The 15072-nt window shown below is 51.2% G+C and overlaps 1 protein-coding gene across 1 annotated transcript; it reads left to right on the forward strand.

Annotated features, from left to right (window-relative positions):
* The first annotated feature begins 3606 nt into the window (after positions 1–3606).
* LOC136518412 (cyclin-B1-2-like) lies at positions 3607–14835 on the forward strand. Its single transcript, XM_066512070.1, has 4 exons — positions 3607–3822; positions 3933–4033; positions 4870–4967; positions 14576–14835. Exons 1-4 carry the CDS (start codon positions 3700–3702, stop codon positions 14674–14676), a joined length of 423 nt encoding a protein of 140 aa, XP_066368167.1. The 5' UTR covers positions 3607–3699; the 3' UTR covers positions 14677–14835.
* The last annotated feature ends 237 nt before the right edge of the window (positions 14836–15072 follow it).

Consider the following 15072-nt stretch of genomic DNA (forward strand, 5'->3'; position numbering starts at 1 on the left):
CGTGTTCTAGTAAATAAATGGCCATGAGTGCCCTGCCCTCGACGTCCCATTCCGTCCGTACGTCGCCCTGCAGCACGAACATGTATGCCCTGGCCTCGTGGCCTCGTCTACAGCCTACTGATTCGTGGCCTCGTCTATGGAGCATAGATTTTGGCCATCAGATTCCGATGTGGGAATTTATATATATATTTATATAGAACGGGTGATCACCGGTGTCTGCCCCGTCAATCCGACGATAGCGGCCGCCGCCAACGGTTGGGGTTGCCCTGTCGTCCCGGAAGAAATTGGGGGTCGTCACTCGTCAGTGACTCACTCACCGCAGCCTCAGTTCGCTGCACTGATACGCTTCACTGTAGTATCGATCGTTTTACGGCTCGAGGGAGTGATGACAGCGGATTTAACATCTCGCCTTCTTGATGATCGCCCGTCTGCGGTGGATCCGATCTGTTCTGACAGTAACACACACAGGAGTATAGGAGTACTCCTATGCAGAGAGTACATATGCATGAGCAGAATTGTTACCGGTGGATTTGCTTTCGGTTAGCGGGCCTTGTTTAGATTGAGGTTAGGAATCAGTATTTGGTACTGTAGCACTTTCGTTTGTATTTGACAATTATTGTCCAATTATGGCCTAACTAGGCTCAAAAGATTCGTCTCGTAATTTACAATTAAACTGTGTAATTAGTTATTTTTTTATCTACATTTAATACTCGTCCAAAGATTTAATGTGATGAAGAGAGAGTGAAAAAACTTGCAATCTAAACCAGGCGTGTATTGTTAGATGTACTCAAGCAAAAGTACCAACAGACGTCATTCTCGTTAAAGATCTCGCTGTAGGGGGTGTTTCGATCCCTTCCAGTTTGGAAAATGGACACTGTAGCACTTTCGTTTGTATTTGATAAAAATTGTCCAATTATGGATTATTTAGGCTTAAAAGATTCGTCTCGTCAATTACGGACAAACTGTGCAATTAGTTGTTCTTTTTACCTATATTTATTGCTCCATGCATGTGCCGCAAGATTCGATGTGACGGAGAATCTTGAAAAATTTTGGATTTTGGGTGGGATCTAAACACCCCCGTAGTTGAGATGGAAAGAAGGAAAGAAAACTGACAGGAAAAGCTGGTGGTAACTTCTGAAGGATGGCTGTGACGAATCGCTCGCCCAATCATTTCAGATTTTCAGTGTCGGGGAAAGAAGCGGCGTCGACAACAGTGAACAGTGTAATAAGCATGCGTCAGGGTGTTGACATTAGTGCTGCCTCAATATATATTCAGAAAAGGACCTTAGTGCGTGAAAGAATACTCGGTAAGTACGTACTACGTGGAACTCGTGTCCACTAGACCTATAGCTGGTCCTTCAAGGCTTCAATACTAAAATGTCCGAAAAACAACAGGCCAGGAGTGGTTGTCTGCTGTCACCAGGTAGCTCGAGATAAGAAATCGAAGCAAGAAAAGCTGAAGCCTGAAAGTTACCGAGTGCTGAACGTGAGAAATACTACATGCATTACGGTTACTTTGGTTCGAGTTGAGCGGAGCCATCATGTGGCGCAGAAGGCAGCATATTCAGCTCGGTCGTATTTGGTTTACTGTTAATAAATAGTTTTTTTTTACACTAACCTAGTCAATAATTATAGCTTATCAGCCAAATAAATTCAAACAAAACAAGAGACAGCATGGCAGCACGGTCTCCGGAGCGCCCCATCAGATGCGAGGGCAACCGGCATCGATCTGATCCTTGTACTTGAAGGGAAAAGGAGGCCTGTGCGCGTGCGTACAGTCGTCGTACAGATGTTGCACAGACGACGGTTGTGCGTGATCACAGAGGACAGGATTTATAAGCGTACTTCTTCGCCAATGAATAGTATTTTTTTCTTACACCAAATTAGTTAATAGTACTTTCAATCATAACTTATCAGCAGTGCGGCCCTAGAGATAGGGCACAAGGTGCGACGGCCGAGGGCCCAAGCGGAGGAGGGGCCCAAGCCCAGATATACAAATCCCCTAGGTTCTATAGTTCATTAGGCATTAGCAAACTAATGAAAAGAGAGACATGGAACTGGCCAAGTACCTAAAAAGACAACATCGGCATTTCTTTCTTAGTTTTCTTTCCCCACAACCATCGGCTAGAGAGGAGGCGAGGAGTCACGCTGCACACAGCACACTCTGATCGTGAGTTCGCGACGTGTGCCTTACACATGCGGAGATGGCGAGCCGTGCCGCCGCGAAGAGCTAGACTACCGGAGACACGGACACGGCGCACGAGGACGGTGACCAGGCAGGGCTCCACGACGACGACATCTTGATTCTTGGCTTCTTACGAATTGCGATCACCGATCAGTTGTTTAGGCACTAAGGTATTTTTTTCTTTTTATTTTTAATCCAAATTAATTATTTGTATAGTATTTCAGACTTATAGTACTTTGTACCTATATAGTCATAGTTTTCTTCTAATTTAGGTGTTAGAATTTTAGAATGTTACCTATTGTCATGGGTGAGAAAAGAAAACGAATATATTACTTTTTTAATCTACATTGTTCCTCGATAATTATCATACATCTACAAATATATTGCTTAATCTACATTGTTCCTCGATAATTATCAGACATGTTAAATTTAAAATATGTTATTGAATTTGCTTTCGTTTTGCAAGTAAAATTAGCGTCTATATATTATAAGATTTTATACATGATCAAGAGGGGTCGTTGCGACGAAATCGCTAGAGGGCCCTTAAAATTCTAGGATTGACACTGCTTATCAGCTAAACAAGCCCAAACGAACGGGACGAGGAGCGAGTACATGGATGTTGGATATGATCACAGGCGCACAGCCACAACAGCAAAAAGACACCCAAGCGAGCAAGAAAAAGCAGCAGCACGGCGCGCACGAGTCGCTTGTACTGTACGGCGCCGCGGGGTGTGTGGCCATGTGCTAGCTGAGGGCCTGTTTGGTTTTCATAAGTCACAGGTGACTTATTAAGTCAGGTGACTGAAAACTATTGACTTATAAATCATGCCTGTTTGGTTGTAGATGACTTATAAGCTATGGGCCCCACGCAGAAAAAGGTGCTTATAAGTTTTCAGCAGGAGTAAACCAACTTAAAATTTATAAGCAGGGGTGACTTATAAGTTGGTGGTGTTTGATAAAATCAATCACTTATTTCACTTTTTAACTTATAAATAGATAACTTATTTAGAATCAAACATGCCCTGAGCGAGCAAGAAAAAGCACCAGCCGCGCGCGAACGATGGATCCACCGGTCGATTCGCCAAAATCGTCCAGGAAAGCGGCAGCGGGCTAGCAGCATGCAGGTCAAAAAGCTGCTGCCGTCGTCCAGCGCATCAGAAGATGGCGTTGAAGTTTTTGTTTTGGCACGGGTGGTTATTACGTTAGCACATGTTTTGCGGGGGTTCCAGCGCGGTAGGTCCACCGGCCGCGTTCTTGGTGGCAACAAACAACCGTTTTCTCGTTGCAGACCGTCCCGTGTACGGATCGGAACGCGTCGATCGCAGTTGGGCCGGCCCGGCCCAACATAATGAAGAAGAGTCCTATACTTTTTTTGTTAGAAGAAGGCATATTGAATAAAAATCAAGCCCAAAGCCTCAGACTTCAGTTTCCTTTCTTCCCCGCAAAGAAAGAAGGCTAGTTCTCGCGAGAGAGAAGGCGCAGGCGGAGTCTCGGAGAGCATCGAGCCATCGACGATGCAGAGCAGCAGCATGAAGAGGGACATCAGCGAGACCCACGACACCCTCCGCTTCGGCATCAACGCCGGCGTCAAGGCCGACCTCGCGCCGCCGCACCCGCTCCAGTCCACCATCCAATCGGTAAGGACCCGTGACCCGTCGCTCTCCTCCGTTTGCCTTTGTCCGTGCCCTCGAACCCTAACGCTGAGCCTGGGACCCATGTTTTGGGGGCACGCGCGCGCCCCGCACAGGAGACCAAGTTCTGGGCGGACAAGAAGAAGTTCGGGACAGATGCCATATACGGATCCGCCCTCAACATCCGCAAGGATCTCGATGCCCAAATCCTCTCCAGGTTTCATCACTTTCCCTTTTGCGGTTCTTACTGGAAAAATATTTTTTTCCTTCCATCAATTCGTTCGAATTCGAGTAAGGGAGTAGTTAGTGGCTGATGGGAGCACTAAAAAAAGCCCATCTGGCTGCTGGAATTGACAGTCCCGAGGGAAGTTTAGGTGAATTCCTGAAGCTTAGTTACCTTCCTCATGATATACATACTAGGAAGGTTAGCGCACTTCGCTGCACCTATGTTTGTTGGCATCGAAATAAAATTGATTTGATCACGTGCGTTGTAGAAGGTGTTGAACCGTCAGTATTACCTAGTTAAGGTTGGGTAGCTTGAGAATAGAATTGTGTTAATGCATGTATTGTGTAGAGCTGTTCTGATGTTACTTCGGTATTAGTATAGCAGTAAGTAGGTTCATACAGGTCACAATATAGCAGTGAGTATAACAGTACTTTTGAATAGCTTCACTTTGTATGTCGGGTTTTGTGCTAAGTCTTAGTATCGTAAGTGCCACTTTCTCACAGATAAAATACACACATTGCTGGGATAATATTTGGTTGATGTTCACTATAAAATGGGTCTCTGAATGTCTAGACCTTTCTCTGCTTCAATGTGCAATCATATGTTGCAATTCAGCAATTGTTTGTGTTCATCTGGTCCTTCTAAAAGTTCTCACACCAACTGTGAACGGACAAAAGAGGGAGGCAGCTAAGGAAATAGGAGTGTGCCTTTTATGTTGTTTATCTTCATCCTTCGACATCTTAGTACATCTAGCTTAAATTGCTTTCTTGGTGATTAGCCAGTTTAGCTCTCTTGATTACTTGCTGATGGATATTTTGTGATGCCAGGTTCCAAAGGCCCCCTGGTGCTTTGCCGTCATCTCTGCTTGGATATGAGGCACTGACAGGTTCCCTGGATGATTTTGGATTTGAAGATTATCTTAACAGTAAGACATTCTGTCATTTGTTATTTTTAAGTCATTTTCCTTCTCTATCACATGTATAAGAATTTCCGCAATAGTTTATGACCACCTTAATATTCTTAGCCAGAGAGTACTGCTGTTTTTCTTTTCTGGGAAGACTTAGATCGCTTGGTTAGAGCTGCCCCTAGTAGCGAGAAGCTCTTTATAGGAGGTGATCTTAATGGCCATGTAGGTACATCAAGTGCAGGTTTCGAGGCGGTTCATGGGGGTTTCGGATATGGTAGTAGGAACCAGGAGGGAGAGGAAGTTTTAGACTTCGCCATAGCTTTTGATCTAATGATAGCTAACACTTTCTTCCGTAAGAGACAGTCCCATTTCGTGACCTTTAATAGCGGCCAGTACTCTAGTCAAATCGACTTTGTCCTTACAAAAAGGAGGGATAAACGAACATGCGTGGACTGTAAGGTGATATCTGGAGAATGTGTTAGTCGCTGAATTCTCACTCTTGGTAGTAGGAGAATTCTTACTCTCATCGAGAGAGGATGACACTAGGAGTTGGGGCAATTTTCTTGTCTATTTCTCACACAAGCTCACACAAATGCCATGCCAACCCAAGGGGTTGGGGTTACATATTTATAGGCTGCTAGCCAGCCAAGCATATGCCAAGATGCTAGTCTAAGATGCTAATATGCTGTCCTAGCTAAGATGCTGTCCTCTAGTCTAAGATGCTGTCCTCTAAGATGCTGTCCTCTAGTCTAAGATGCTGTCCTAAAAACAGAAAAACAGCCACAAGGACCATGACCATGTGAGCATCATAGCCCCACAACCATGTGAGCATCATAGCCCCACAAAGACCAGCCACACATGAGACTTATCCATCATTCTCCCCCTAAGTCTTGTGCGTCGTCTTGTGGGAGAGTTGAACCATCCCGGTCCTGGAGCAGAGCTCAAGGAACTTGATCCTCCCAAGGGGCTTGGTGAGCAGGTCCGCAAGCTGGTCCTTGGTGTTGATGTAGCTCGCCTTGATGCTCCCTTCCTCCAAACAGCTTCGGATGAAGTGGTACCTCACCCGAATGTGCTTGCTGCGTTCGTGGAACACGGGGTTCTTTGCCAGGGCCAGAGCGGACTTGCTGTCCACCCTGAGCTCCACCGCTCTAGTGTCTCTGCCGAGGAGATCACCAAGCAGTCGAGCGAGCCAGAGCGCCTGAGTCGAAGCGGTGGAGGCCGCTATGTACTCGGCCTCGCAGCTGGACAGGGCCACCACCTGCTGCTTGACCGACTGCCAGCTAACGAGGCACTTGCCGAGGAAGAAGAGGATCCCGCTCGTGCTCTTGCTGGTGTCGATGTCGCCGGCGTGGTCGCTGTCGCTGTACCCGACGAAGTGTGCCGCCCCAGGGCACCTCGGGTAGTAGAGGCCGTGGTCGAGAGTCCCCGCAACATAGCGGATGATCCTCTTCACAGCCTGCTGGTGCTCCATCGTCGGTCGCTGCATGAACCGACTAACGTAGCCGACGGAGAATGCCAAGTCCGGCCGTGTGTGGGCGAGGTAGCGAAGGCTCCCCACAAGACGCCGGTACTGCGTAGCGTCCACCTCCTCCGTCGTGCTGTCGCGGCTCAGCTTCAGCCTCTCCTCCATCGGAGTGAGAGCTGGGTTGCAGTCGGTGAGCCCAGCTAGCTCAACGACGCGCTTGGCGTAGGCGGTCTGTCGAAGCGTGATCCCAGAGTCATCCTGGTGTACCTCGATTCCCAGGTAGAAGGAGAGAGGCCCCAGGTCACTCATCTGGAAGGTGGCCTTCATCTCTTCCTTGAATGCCGCCACCTCCGCATCCTTGGTGCCGGTGATCACCAAGTCGTCGACGTAGACACCCACCAACAGGGCATTACCTCCATTGCCCCGTCGGTAGATGGCCGCCTCGTGCGGGCTTTGCTCGAAGCCCATCCCCTTTAGCGTGGAATCCAGCTTGGCATTCCACGCCCTCGGTGCCTGCCGCAAGCCATAGAGGGCCTTGCGCAGGCGGAGCACCTTGCCCTCCTTGCCGGGGATCGCAAATCCCGGCGGCTGGTGTACGTAGACCTCCTCCTTCAAGTCGCCGTTAAGGAATGCCGACTTGACGTCCATGTGATGAACACGCCAGCCCTCCTGGGCAGCTAGCGCAAGGAGGAGTCGCACGGACTCCATCCGTGCCACGGGAGCAAAGGCGTCGTCGAAGTCGACCCCCTCCTGCTGCACGAAACCTCGTGCCACCAAGCGAGCCTTGTGCTTGACGATGGCACCGGCTTCATCCCTCTTCAGCTTGTACACCCACTTAAGGGTGATCGCGCGATGACCACGAGGAAGGTCAGCAAGCTCCCAGGTGCGGTTCTTCTCAACCGCATCCATCTCCAACTGCATCGCGGCGCGCCATGCCGCGTGTCTCTCGGCCTCTGCGAACGACCGAGGCTCGCCGTCGTCACACGCAAGGTGCAACTGCGCCTCCAGGTCCTCCAGGTCATGAGGCACCAGTCCCGGCACCAACTGGTCGCCGAGAAGGTTCTCCATCGTACGGTACCGCAACGGCTCGCCGTCGTGGTACGCGTCGATGCGCTCCTCGTCGTGAGAGAGCGGAGTAGCGAGCTCAACCGGGCTATGCTCGACACGAGCTGGTGTTGGAGTAGACGTGCCCGGAGAGGTGCCTGTCGGTGCTGGAGTGCGTGGCGTTGCCGGCTGTGGTGGAGCCGGCGAAGAACTCATCGCAGCCGAGGTCCTGGCTGGAGAGCGTGGAGCTGTCGGAGTAGCAGGCGCCGGGGTCGGTGGAGGCTCGAGGACTGGGGTAGACGCGCTCGCCGAAGAAGAGCTGCCTACTCCCCCAGCTCCCTCGAAGTGGACGTACTCGACAGTGAAGTCGTCGTAAGTCGGAGCCAAGCCATCGTCCACCGCCTTGTCCCACGCCCATCCTCGCCCTTCGTCGAACACAACGTCGCGCGCCGTGCGCACACGCTGTGTCTTCGGGTCGAGGATGCGGTAGGCCTTCGAGCCCTCCGCGTAGCCGATGAACACTCCCGGAGTGCTCCTGTCGTCGAGCTTGCTGATGTGGCCAAGCTCCTTGGCGAACGCGAGGCAGCCGAAGACCCGCAAGTGGGAGACCGCCGGCTTGCGCCCATGCCAAACCTCGTACGGCGTCCTGCCGTCGAGCGCCTTGGTAGGCGAGCGGTTGAGGATGTAGACGGCCGTCACCACCGCCTCTCCCCAGAAGACAGCCGGCATCCCCCTCTGCTTGAGGAGGGCCCGAGCCATCCCCACAACCGTCTGGTTGCGCCGCTCGACGACGCCGTTCTGCTGCGGGCTGTACGGCGCGGAGTAGTGGCGCTGAATGCCCTCGTCAGCGCAGTACGACGCGAATTCAGCCGCCGTGAATTCGCCGCCGTTGTCGGTGCGCAGCACGCGCAGCTTGCGGCCGCACTCCGCCTCCGCAGAAGCCTGCGCGCGTCTGGTGGCGTCCGCAGCCTCTCCCTTGCTGCCGAGGACCATCACCCACATGTAGCGGGAGAGGTCGTCGACAAGCAGCAGGAAGTAGCGTCGTCCTCCCGGTGTGGCCGGTGTCACCGGGCCACACAAGTCCCCGTGCACGAGCTCGAGCCTCTCCTTGGCTCGAAAGCTCGCCTGCTGGGGAAAGGGGAGTCACCTCTGCTTCGTCAACACGCAGACGTCGCAGAGCTGCTCCACATGGTCGAGGCACGGCAGGCCTCGCACCATCTCTGTGGCACTGAGCCGCTTCAGGGCCTCAAAGTGAAGGTGCCCGAAACGCTCGTGCCACTGCCACGCCTCGTCGTCCCGACGAGCAGCGAGACAGAGGGGTTGTGCCACCTGCACGTTAAGGACGTAGAGTCGATTTGCGCTTCTGGATACCTTGGCAAGAAGGCGACGACGACGATCCCAAATCCTCATGACTCCGTCCTCAACCACCACGCGCGAACCGTTCTCATCCAGCTGTCCCAAGCTGATGATGGAGTTCCTCAACGCGGGGATGTAGTAGACTCCGGTGAGCAGCCTGTGCTCACCAGACACGGCGGTGAAGATGATGGAGCCGACGCCCTTGATCTCCACGCCGGAGGCATCCCCAAACTTGACGGAGCCTCGGACGCTAGAGTCAAGCTCGGTGAAGAACTCCCGTCGACCGGTCATGTGATGGGTGGCGCCGGTGTCGAGGCACCACCCGTCAGTCTTGTCGTTGCCGGAGCTGTCGCCGAGGAGGGCGTGTGCTTTTGGCTCGTCAAGGTGGAGGAGAGCCGCTGCGGCCGGTGCTGCTGGAGGTAGCTCGATGCTGGCATGTGCCATGAACAGAGCCGGCTCCTCCTCCTCCGCCTGTGCGACGTGGGCCTGGCCGCGTCGTGGCTGTCGACAGTCCTTGGCCCAATGGCCAAGTTGGCCGCAGTTGCGGCAGGCGTCGTCTCGTGCCGGCTTGTGCCTGCCGGCGGCGCCGCCCTGGGCGCCTCCGCGGGCATCACCCTCGACACGTCCTCGCGCCCCGGCCTGGGCGTCTCTGCGCGCCTTGCGTGGCTTGCCACGCTTGCGGCCGCCTGTCGCGGAAGAAGGCTCCCCCTTCCTCCGGTCACCCTGGCTGGCAAGCCACTGCTCCCGAGTAAGAAGGAGCTTCCCGCCAGTGGTGATGGGCCCTGAGAGGGACTGTGGCTCATCACTATCGACGACCTTGAGGCGACCTATCGCCTCCTCGATCGACATCGTGGAGAGATCCAGCAGCGACTCGATCGAGCGAGCCATCTGCTTGTACTTCTCGGGGACGCAGCGGAAGAGCTTTTCGACAGCTCTCTCCTCGCCGTAGGTGTCGTCGCCGAACTGCACCATCTTCTGCAACAGAGTGTTGAGACGGAGAGCAAAGTCATCAACATCCTCACCTGGCTTGAAAGCCAGGTTCTCCCACTCCTTGCGAAGTGCCTGCAGTGTGGACTTGCGGGCGCGGTCGCTGCCGATGCGTGCCGCAGCAATAGCGTCCCAAGCCTCCTTGGCAGTCCGCTTGCTGGTAAGCGAGAACTGCATCTCGGGCGGGACTGCAGCGATGAGAGCATCCAGCGCCCGTCGATCTAGGTCGTAGTCGACGTCGCCGTACCGGACTGCCTCCCACATGTGCCGCACCTGGAGCTTTACCCTCATCACCGCAGCCCACTCGACGTAGTTGGTCTTGGTGAGGGTAGGCCACCCACCGCCGGGACCGACGTCCCTGACAACAGCCTGGAGCCCGTGGTAACCACGGTACCGATCCGGGGAGAGAGAGCCACGCTGCCTGTGAAGGCCGCGCTCTCCATCGACCCGTCGGTACCGATCCGGGGAGAGAGAGCCACGCTGCCTGTGAAGGCCGCGCTCTCCATCGACCCGTCCGCCACCGTTGCCGTGCGCGCCTCCTCCAGGAGCGCCGCCGCCGTGCGCGTCTCCTCCAGGAGCGCCACCGGCGCGTCCGCGCTTGTCTGGGCTGCCGCCGCGCTCGTGGGCGTGCGCGGCTGCCCCAGGAGCGCCACCGCCGTGCGCGCCTCCTCCAGGAGCGCCGCCAGCGCGTCCGCGCCTGTCTGGGCTGCCGCCACGCTCGTGGACGTGCGCGGCTGTCCACTGCGCCGCCCGCGCTCGCGCTGCCTCCCTCTCTAGCAGCTCGAGGTCCGCGTCGGCGGTGTCGTCAGCGGAAATGGAGCTGCCGATGCTGCCGCGCAGAGCCTCGACCTCCGCCGCCGCCGCACGCGCTGCATTCGCCGCCGCCGCTGCTTCCGCCTCCGCTCTGGCTGCTGCCAGCTCCGCCGCTGCTAGCCTCGACGCCCTTGCCGCCGCCGCAGCGGTCTCTGCCGCCGCTCGCTCGCGTTCCTCTGCCGCGGCAAGTTCGGCCTCCTGCCGACGCCGCGTGCTCGAGGCGACCGAGCGCTGAGACTGCCCTGCGGACATGACGCGCTACCGGGGGGCTGCTGCGTGGGGAGAGGGCTGCTTCAGACGAGCTGGGAGAGGAGTGAACAGGAGCGGCCGGAGGAGCTGCTGCTGCCAACAGCTGGGGCTGTTGTGGGGCTGGGAGAGAAGATGAGCAAGAGATGCTCAGGCTACAGGATAATACGGCTCTGATACCACTTGTTAGTCGCTGAATTCTCACTCTTGGTAGTAGGAGAATTCTTACTCTCATCGAGAGAGGATGACACTAGGAGTTGGGGCAATTTTCTTGTCTATTTCTCACACAAGCTCACACAAATGCCATGCCAACCCAAGGGGTTGGGGTTACATATTTATAGGCTGCTAGCCAGCCAAGCATATGCCAAGATGCTAGTCTAAGATGCTAATATGCTGTCCTAGCTAAGATGCTGTCCTCTAGTCTAAGATGCTGTCCTCTAAGATGCTGTCCTCTAGTCTAAGATGCTGTCCTAAAAACAGAAAAACAGCCACAAGGACCATGACCATGTGAGCATCATAGCCCCACAACCATGTGAGCATCATAGCCCCACAAAGACCAGCCACACATGAGACTTATCCATCAGAATGTTTGGTCGCTCAACACAAGCTGGTGGTGGCTGACTTCCACTTTCTGGTGCAAGCTCGTGGGAACAAACAAACTAGGGTTGCTAGAACGAAGTGGTGGAAATTAGAAGGGGAGACATCAAAGATCTTTAAGGAAAAGGTCATTGAAGAGGGCCCTTGGAATGATGAAGGCGATGCAAACAACATGTGAGAGAAGATGACAACATGCGTTCGGAAGGTTGCTTCAGAGGTGCTTGGAGTGACCAAAGAGAGCGGATGTGACTCGAAAGACAATTGGTGGTGGAATGAAGATGTGCAAAAGGCTATTAATGAAAAGGAGCGCTATAAGCGCTTGTATCATGACAGGTGTCCAAACAACATAGAGAAGTACAAGGTGGCAAAGAAGACTGTAAAACGAGCGGTGAGTGAGGCAAAGGGGCGGGCCTATAAGGACCTTTACCGACGTTTGAGTACAAAGGAAGGAGAGGACATTTATAGAATGGCTAGGGCTCGCGATAGGAACACAAGGGACTTCAACCAAGTCAAGTGCATAAAGGATAAGAGAGAGCAGCTCTTGGTGAAAGGAGGATGGGATCAGATATAGGTGGCAAGAGTATTTTGATAAATTGTTCAATGGTGAGAACGAGAACATCACCGTTCAGCTGGACGACTCGTTTGATGACACTAACAGGCGCTTTGTGCGGAGGATTCAAGAATCTGAGGTCAGAGAAGTCTTGAAAAGGATGAAAGGGGGCAAAGCGATGGGCCCTGATGGTATCCCAATCAAGGTGTGGAGATGTCTCAGGGATATAGCTATAGTATGGCTAACCAAGATGTTCAACAATATCTTTCGATCAAACAAGATGCCTGAGGAGTAGAGAAGAAGCATATTGGTACCAATCTACAAGAACAAGTGAGATATCCAAAGTTATACTAATTATCGGGGAATTAAGTTAATGAGCCACACTATGAAAGTTACAAGAGAGAGTCATCGAGCAGCGCCTGCGAGGAACGACGTAGATATCAACAAACCAATTTGGTTTCATGCCCGGAAGGTCAACCACAGAAGCAATCTTATTAATAAGATAGGTTATGGAGTGGTTTAGAGAGCAGAAGAAGGATCTCCACTTGGTTTTCATTGACTTGGAGAAGGATTATGACAAGATATCAAGAAATGTTATGTGGTGGTCTTTGGAAAAACATAAAGTCCCATCAAAGTACGTGACCCTCGTCAAGGACATGTGCAACAATGTTGTGACTAGTGTTCGAACAAATGATGGTAACACATATTACTTCCCGATTCAAATTGGACTTCATCAAGGGTCAGCCTTAAGCCCGTATCTCTTTGCCTTGGTATTGGATGAGGTTACCAGGAACATACAAGGGGATATCCCTTGGTGTATGTTGTTTGCTAATGATGTAGTGTTAGTGGACGAAAGCTAGGCAGTTGTAAATAGGAAACTAAAGTTATGGCGGCAGACCCTTGAGTTTAAAGATTTTAGATTGAGCACAACTAAAATCGAATACATGAGATGCGATTTTGGCGGAGTTGTACAGGAGGAGGGAGATGTGAGTTTAGAAGGTGAAGTAGTGCCTAAGAAGGATATCTTTCGGTATCTGGGATCGATGCTACATAGGGAAGGAGATATTGATGCGGACGTTTGCCATAGAATCAAAGCAGGGTGGATCAAGTGGCGACAAGCTTCTGGCATTCTCTGTGACAAGAGGATACCACAAAAGCTAAAAGGCAAGTTCTATAGAATGGCGATTAGACCGGCTATGTTGTATGGAGCAAAATGTTGGCCTATAAAGATTCGATATGTTTAACAACTGAGTGTTGCAGAAATGCGTATGTTGTGATGGATTTACGGTCACACAAGAATAGACCGAGTTTGGGACGATGATATACATGATCGCCTAGAGGTAGCACCAATTGAAGAAAAGCTTGTCCAATATCGGTTGAGGTGGTTTGACCATGTCCAAAGAAGACCTCCAGAGACACCAGTGCATTGTGGAGTCCTAAGCCAAGCTAATAATATGAGGAGAGGTAGAGGAAGACCGAAATTGACATGGAGGGAGGCAATAAAAAGATATTTGAAGGCTTGGGATATACCTAGAAATCTATGTTTGAATAGGCTTGGAAAACAACTATTGAAGTGTCTGAACCGTGACTTGGGGCTCTTGGTGGGTTTCAACTCTAGCCTATCCCAACTTGCTTGGGACTGAAAGACTATGTTGTTGTTAGAGTACTGCTGTTTTTATTCATCTTAACCTTCTATAATTCGCACTAATATTGTTGTACTCAGGAAGACCCTTTGAAGTAAAACTAATTTATCCAGCTTAATTGAAAGTTAGGAGTTCCTGTAAATCAGGAGTAGTAAATTTACCATACAAATTATATAGTTGTTGGAACTTTGAGTATTGGAGAGGTTATTGGTAATTAAGTTGGAGAGGTCATTAGTTCAAGAGCATTCAGATTACATGATTGTTGGCTATTGTTTTACTTGATTAATGTATGTATGTACTACGAAAAAGTGTTACATACTTCGTGACACAGTCTGACCTGAGCTTGTCTCACATAGCTACAAGCCTACAGTAACTTTCTTAGGAGTTAGGATCAGCATATTTGATAAATGATAAAATCTTGTGTTTCATTTGTCAGTGGTTATTGGTGCTTACTGCTTAGTATTAGTATTTTATCTATATATGCAGACCCTTTTCTCTGTAACAGTTTTTTGTTTCTGTGTTTTTGTAACAGTTTTTTGGGGCTCTTTCCCCCCTCCTTTTTTCTTCTTAATATATTGATGCGCAGTTCTCCTGCGCGTTCGAGAAAAAAAAAATACTCTCTCCGTTTCAAATTATAAGACGTTTTGGATTTTCTAGATACATAGTTTTTGCTATGCACTTATATATACAATATGTCTAAGTACATAGTGAAAGGAATGTATCTAGTAATGCCAAAACGTCTTATAATGTGGAATGGAGGGAGTATATGTTGGTCAGACATTCGCAATTAAAGTATAGCACTGAACTCCCCCCCCCCCCCCCCCCCCCCCCCCCCCCCACCCCACCCCTGTAGTATCTGGGTATTTTTCCTGTTGCCACAATTGTCTTTGAGTAGTGCTAATTTCCTTTTTCTGTTGACTTGCAGTGCCTCAAGATTCTGACAGTTTCCGTCAACCTGACATGCACCACGGAATGGAGGTTCGCCTTGGTTTGTCCAAGGGACCTATCTGCCCTAGCTTCAATTGAGGCAGTGAATGTAGTTCTGCTGCACGTTCACCTCTCAGTCCAGTACTTCGGTCAATAGACCATATTAAGATGGTGAAATATGAAAACTGGTAGCTTGCATCTGTTCAGTGTTATGTTTCAATCAACGCCGAATTTAATATTTGTCCAGTTTGAACTTTGGCACCTTTTTTTCTGGTTTCCTTGCCCCTGCGAGCCCATGAAAGCGACCAAATTCCTGTATGTTTGATGTGAGTTGTCCACGGTTGCCAAAATGTTTGTTCTCTTGGCATATGGTTTTATTTTGGGGCACAAATATGGAGGAATGACAAATCATGGCATGCTCATGCAGTGCACACTGACTTCCCTTCACCTGTATGGCAGACGTGCTACAGAAGTGAGTGCCTGATGGGTGATGGC

Source organism: Miscanthus floridulus, chromosome 17, assembly GCF_019320115.1.
Source record: "Miscanthus floridulus cultivar M001 chromosome 17, ASM1932011v1, whole genome shotgun sequence".
Taxonomy (NCBI): Eukaryota; Viridiplantae; Streptophyta; class Magnoliopsida; order Poales; family Poaceae; genus Miscanthus; species Miscanthus floridulus.

Bases quoted from the DNA above. Each gene is read 5' to 3' on its own strand.
- LOC136518412 (XM_066512070.1), top strand. From the start codon at position 3,700: ATGCAGAGCAGCAGCATGAAGAGGGACATCAGCGAGACCCACGACACC. The intron at 4,034-4,869 runs GTTTCATCACTT...TTGTGATGCCAG, and splicing joins GATGCCCAAATCCTCTCCAG to GTTCCAAAGGCCCCCTGGTG. The intron at 4,968-14,575 runs GTAAGACATTCT...GTTGACTTGCAG, and splicing joins ATTTGAAGATTATCTTAACA to TGCCTCAAGATTCTGACAGT.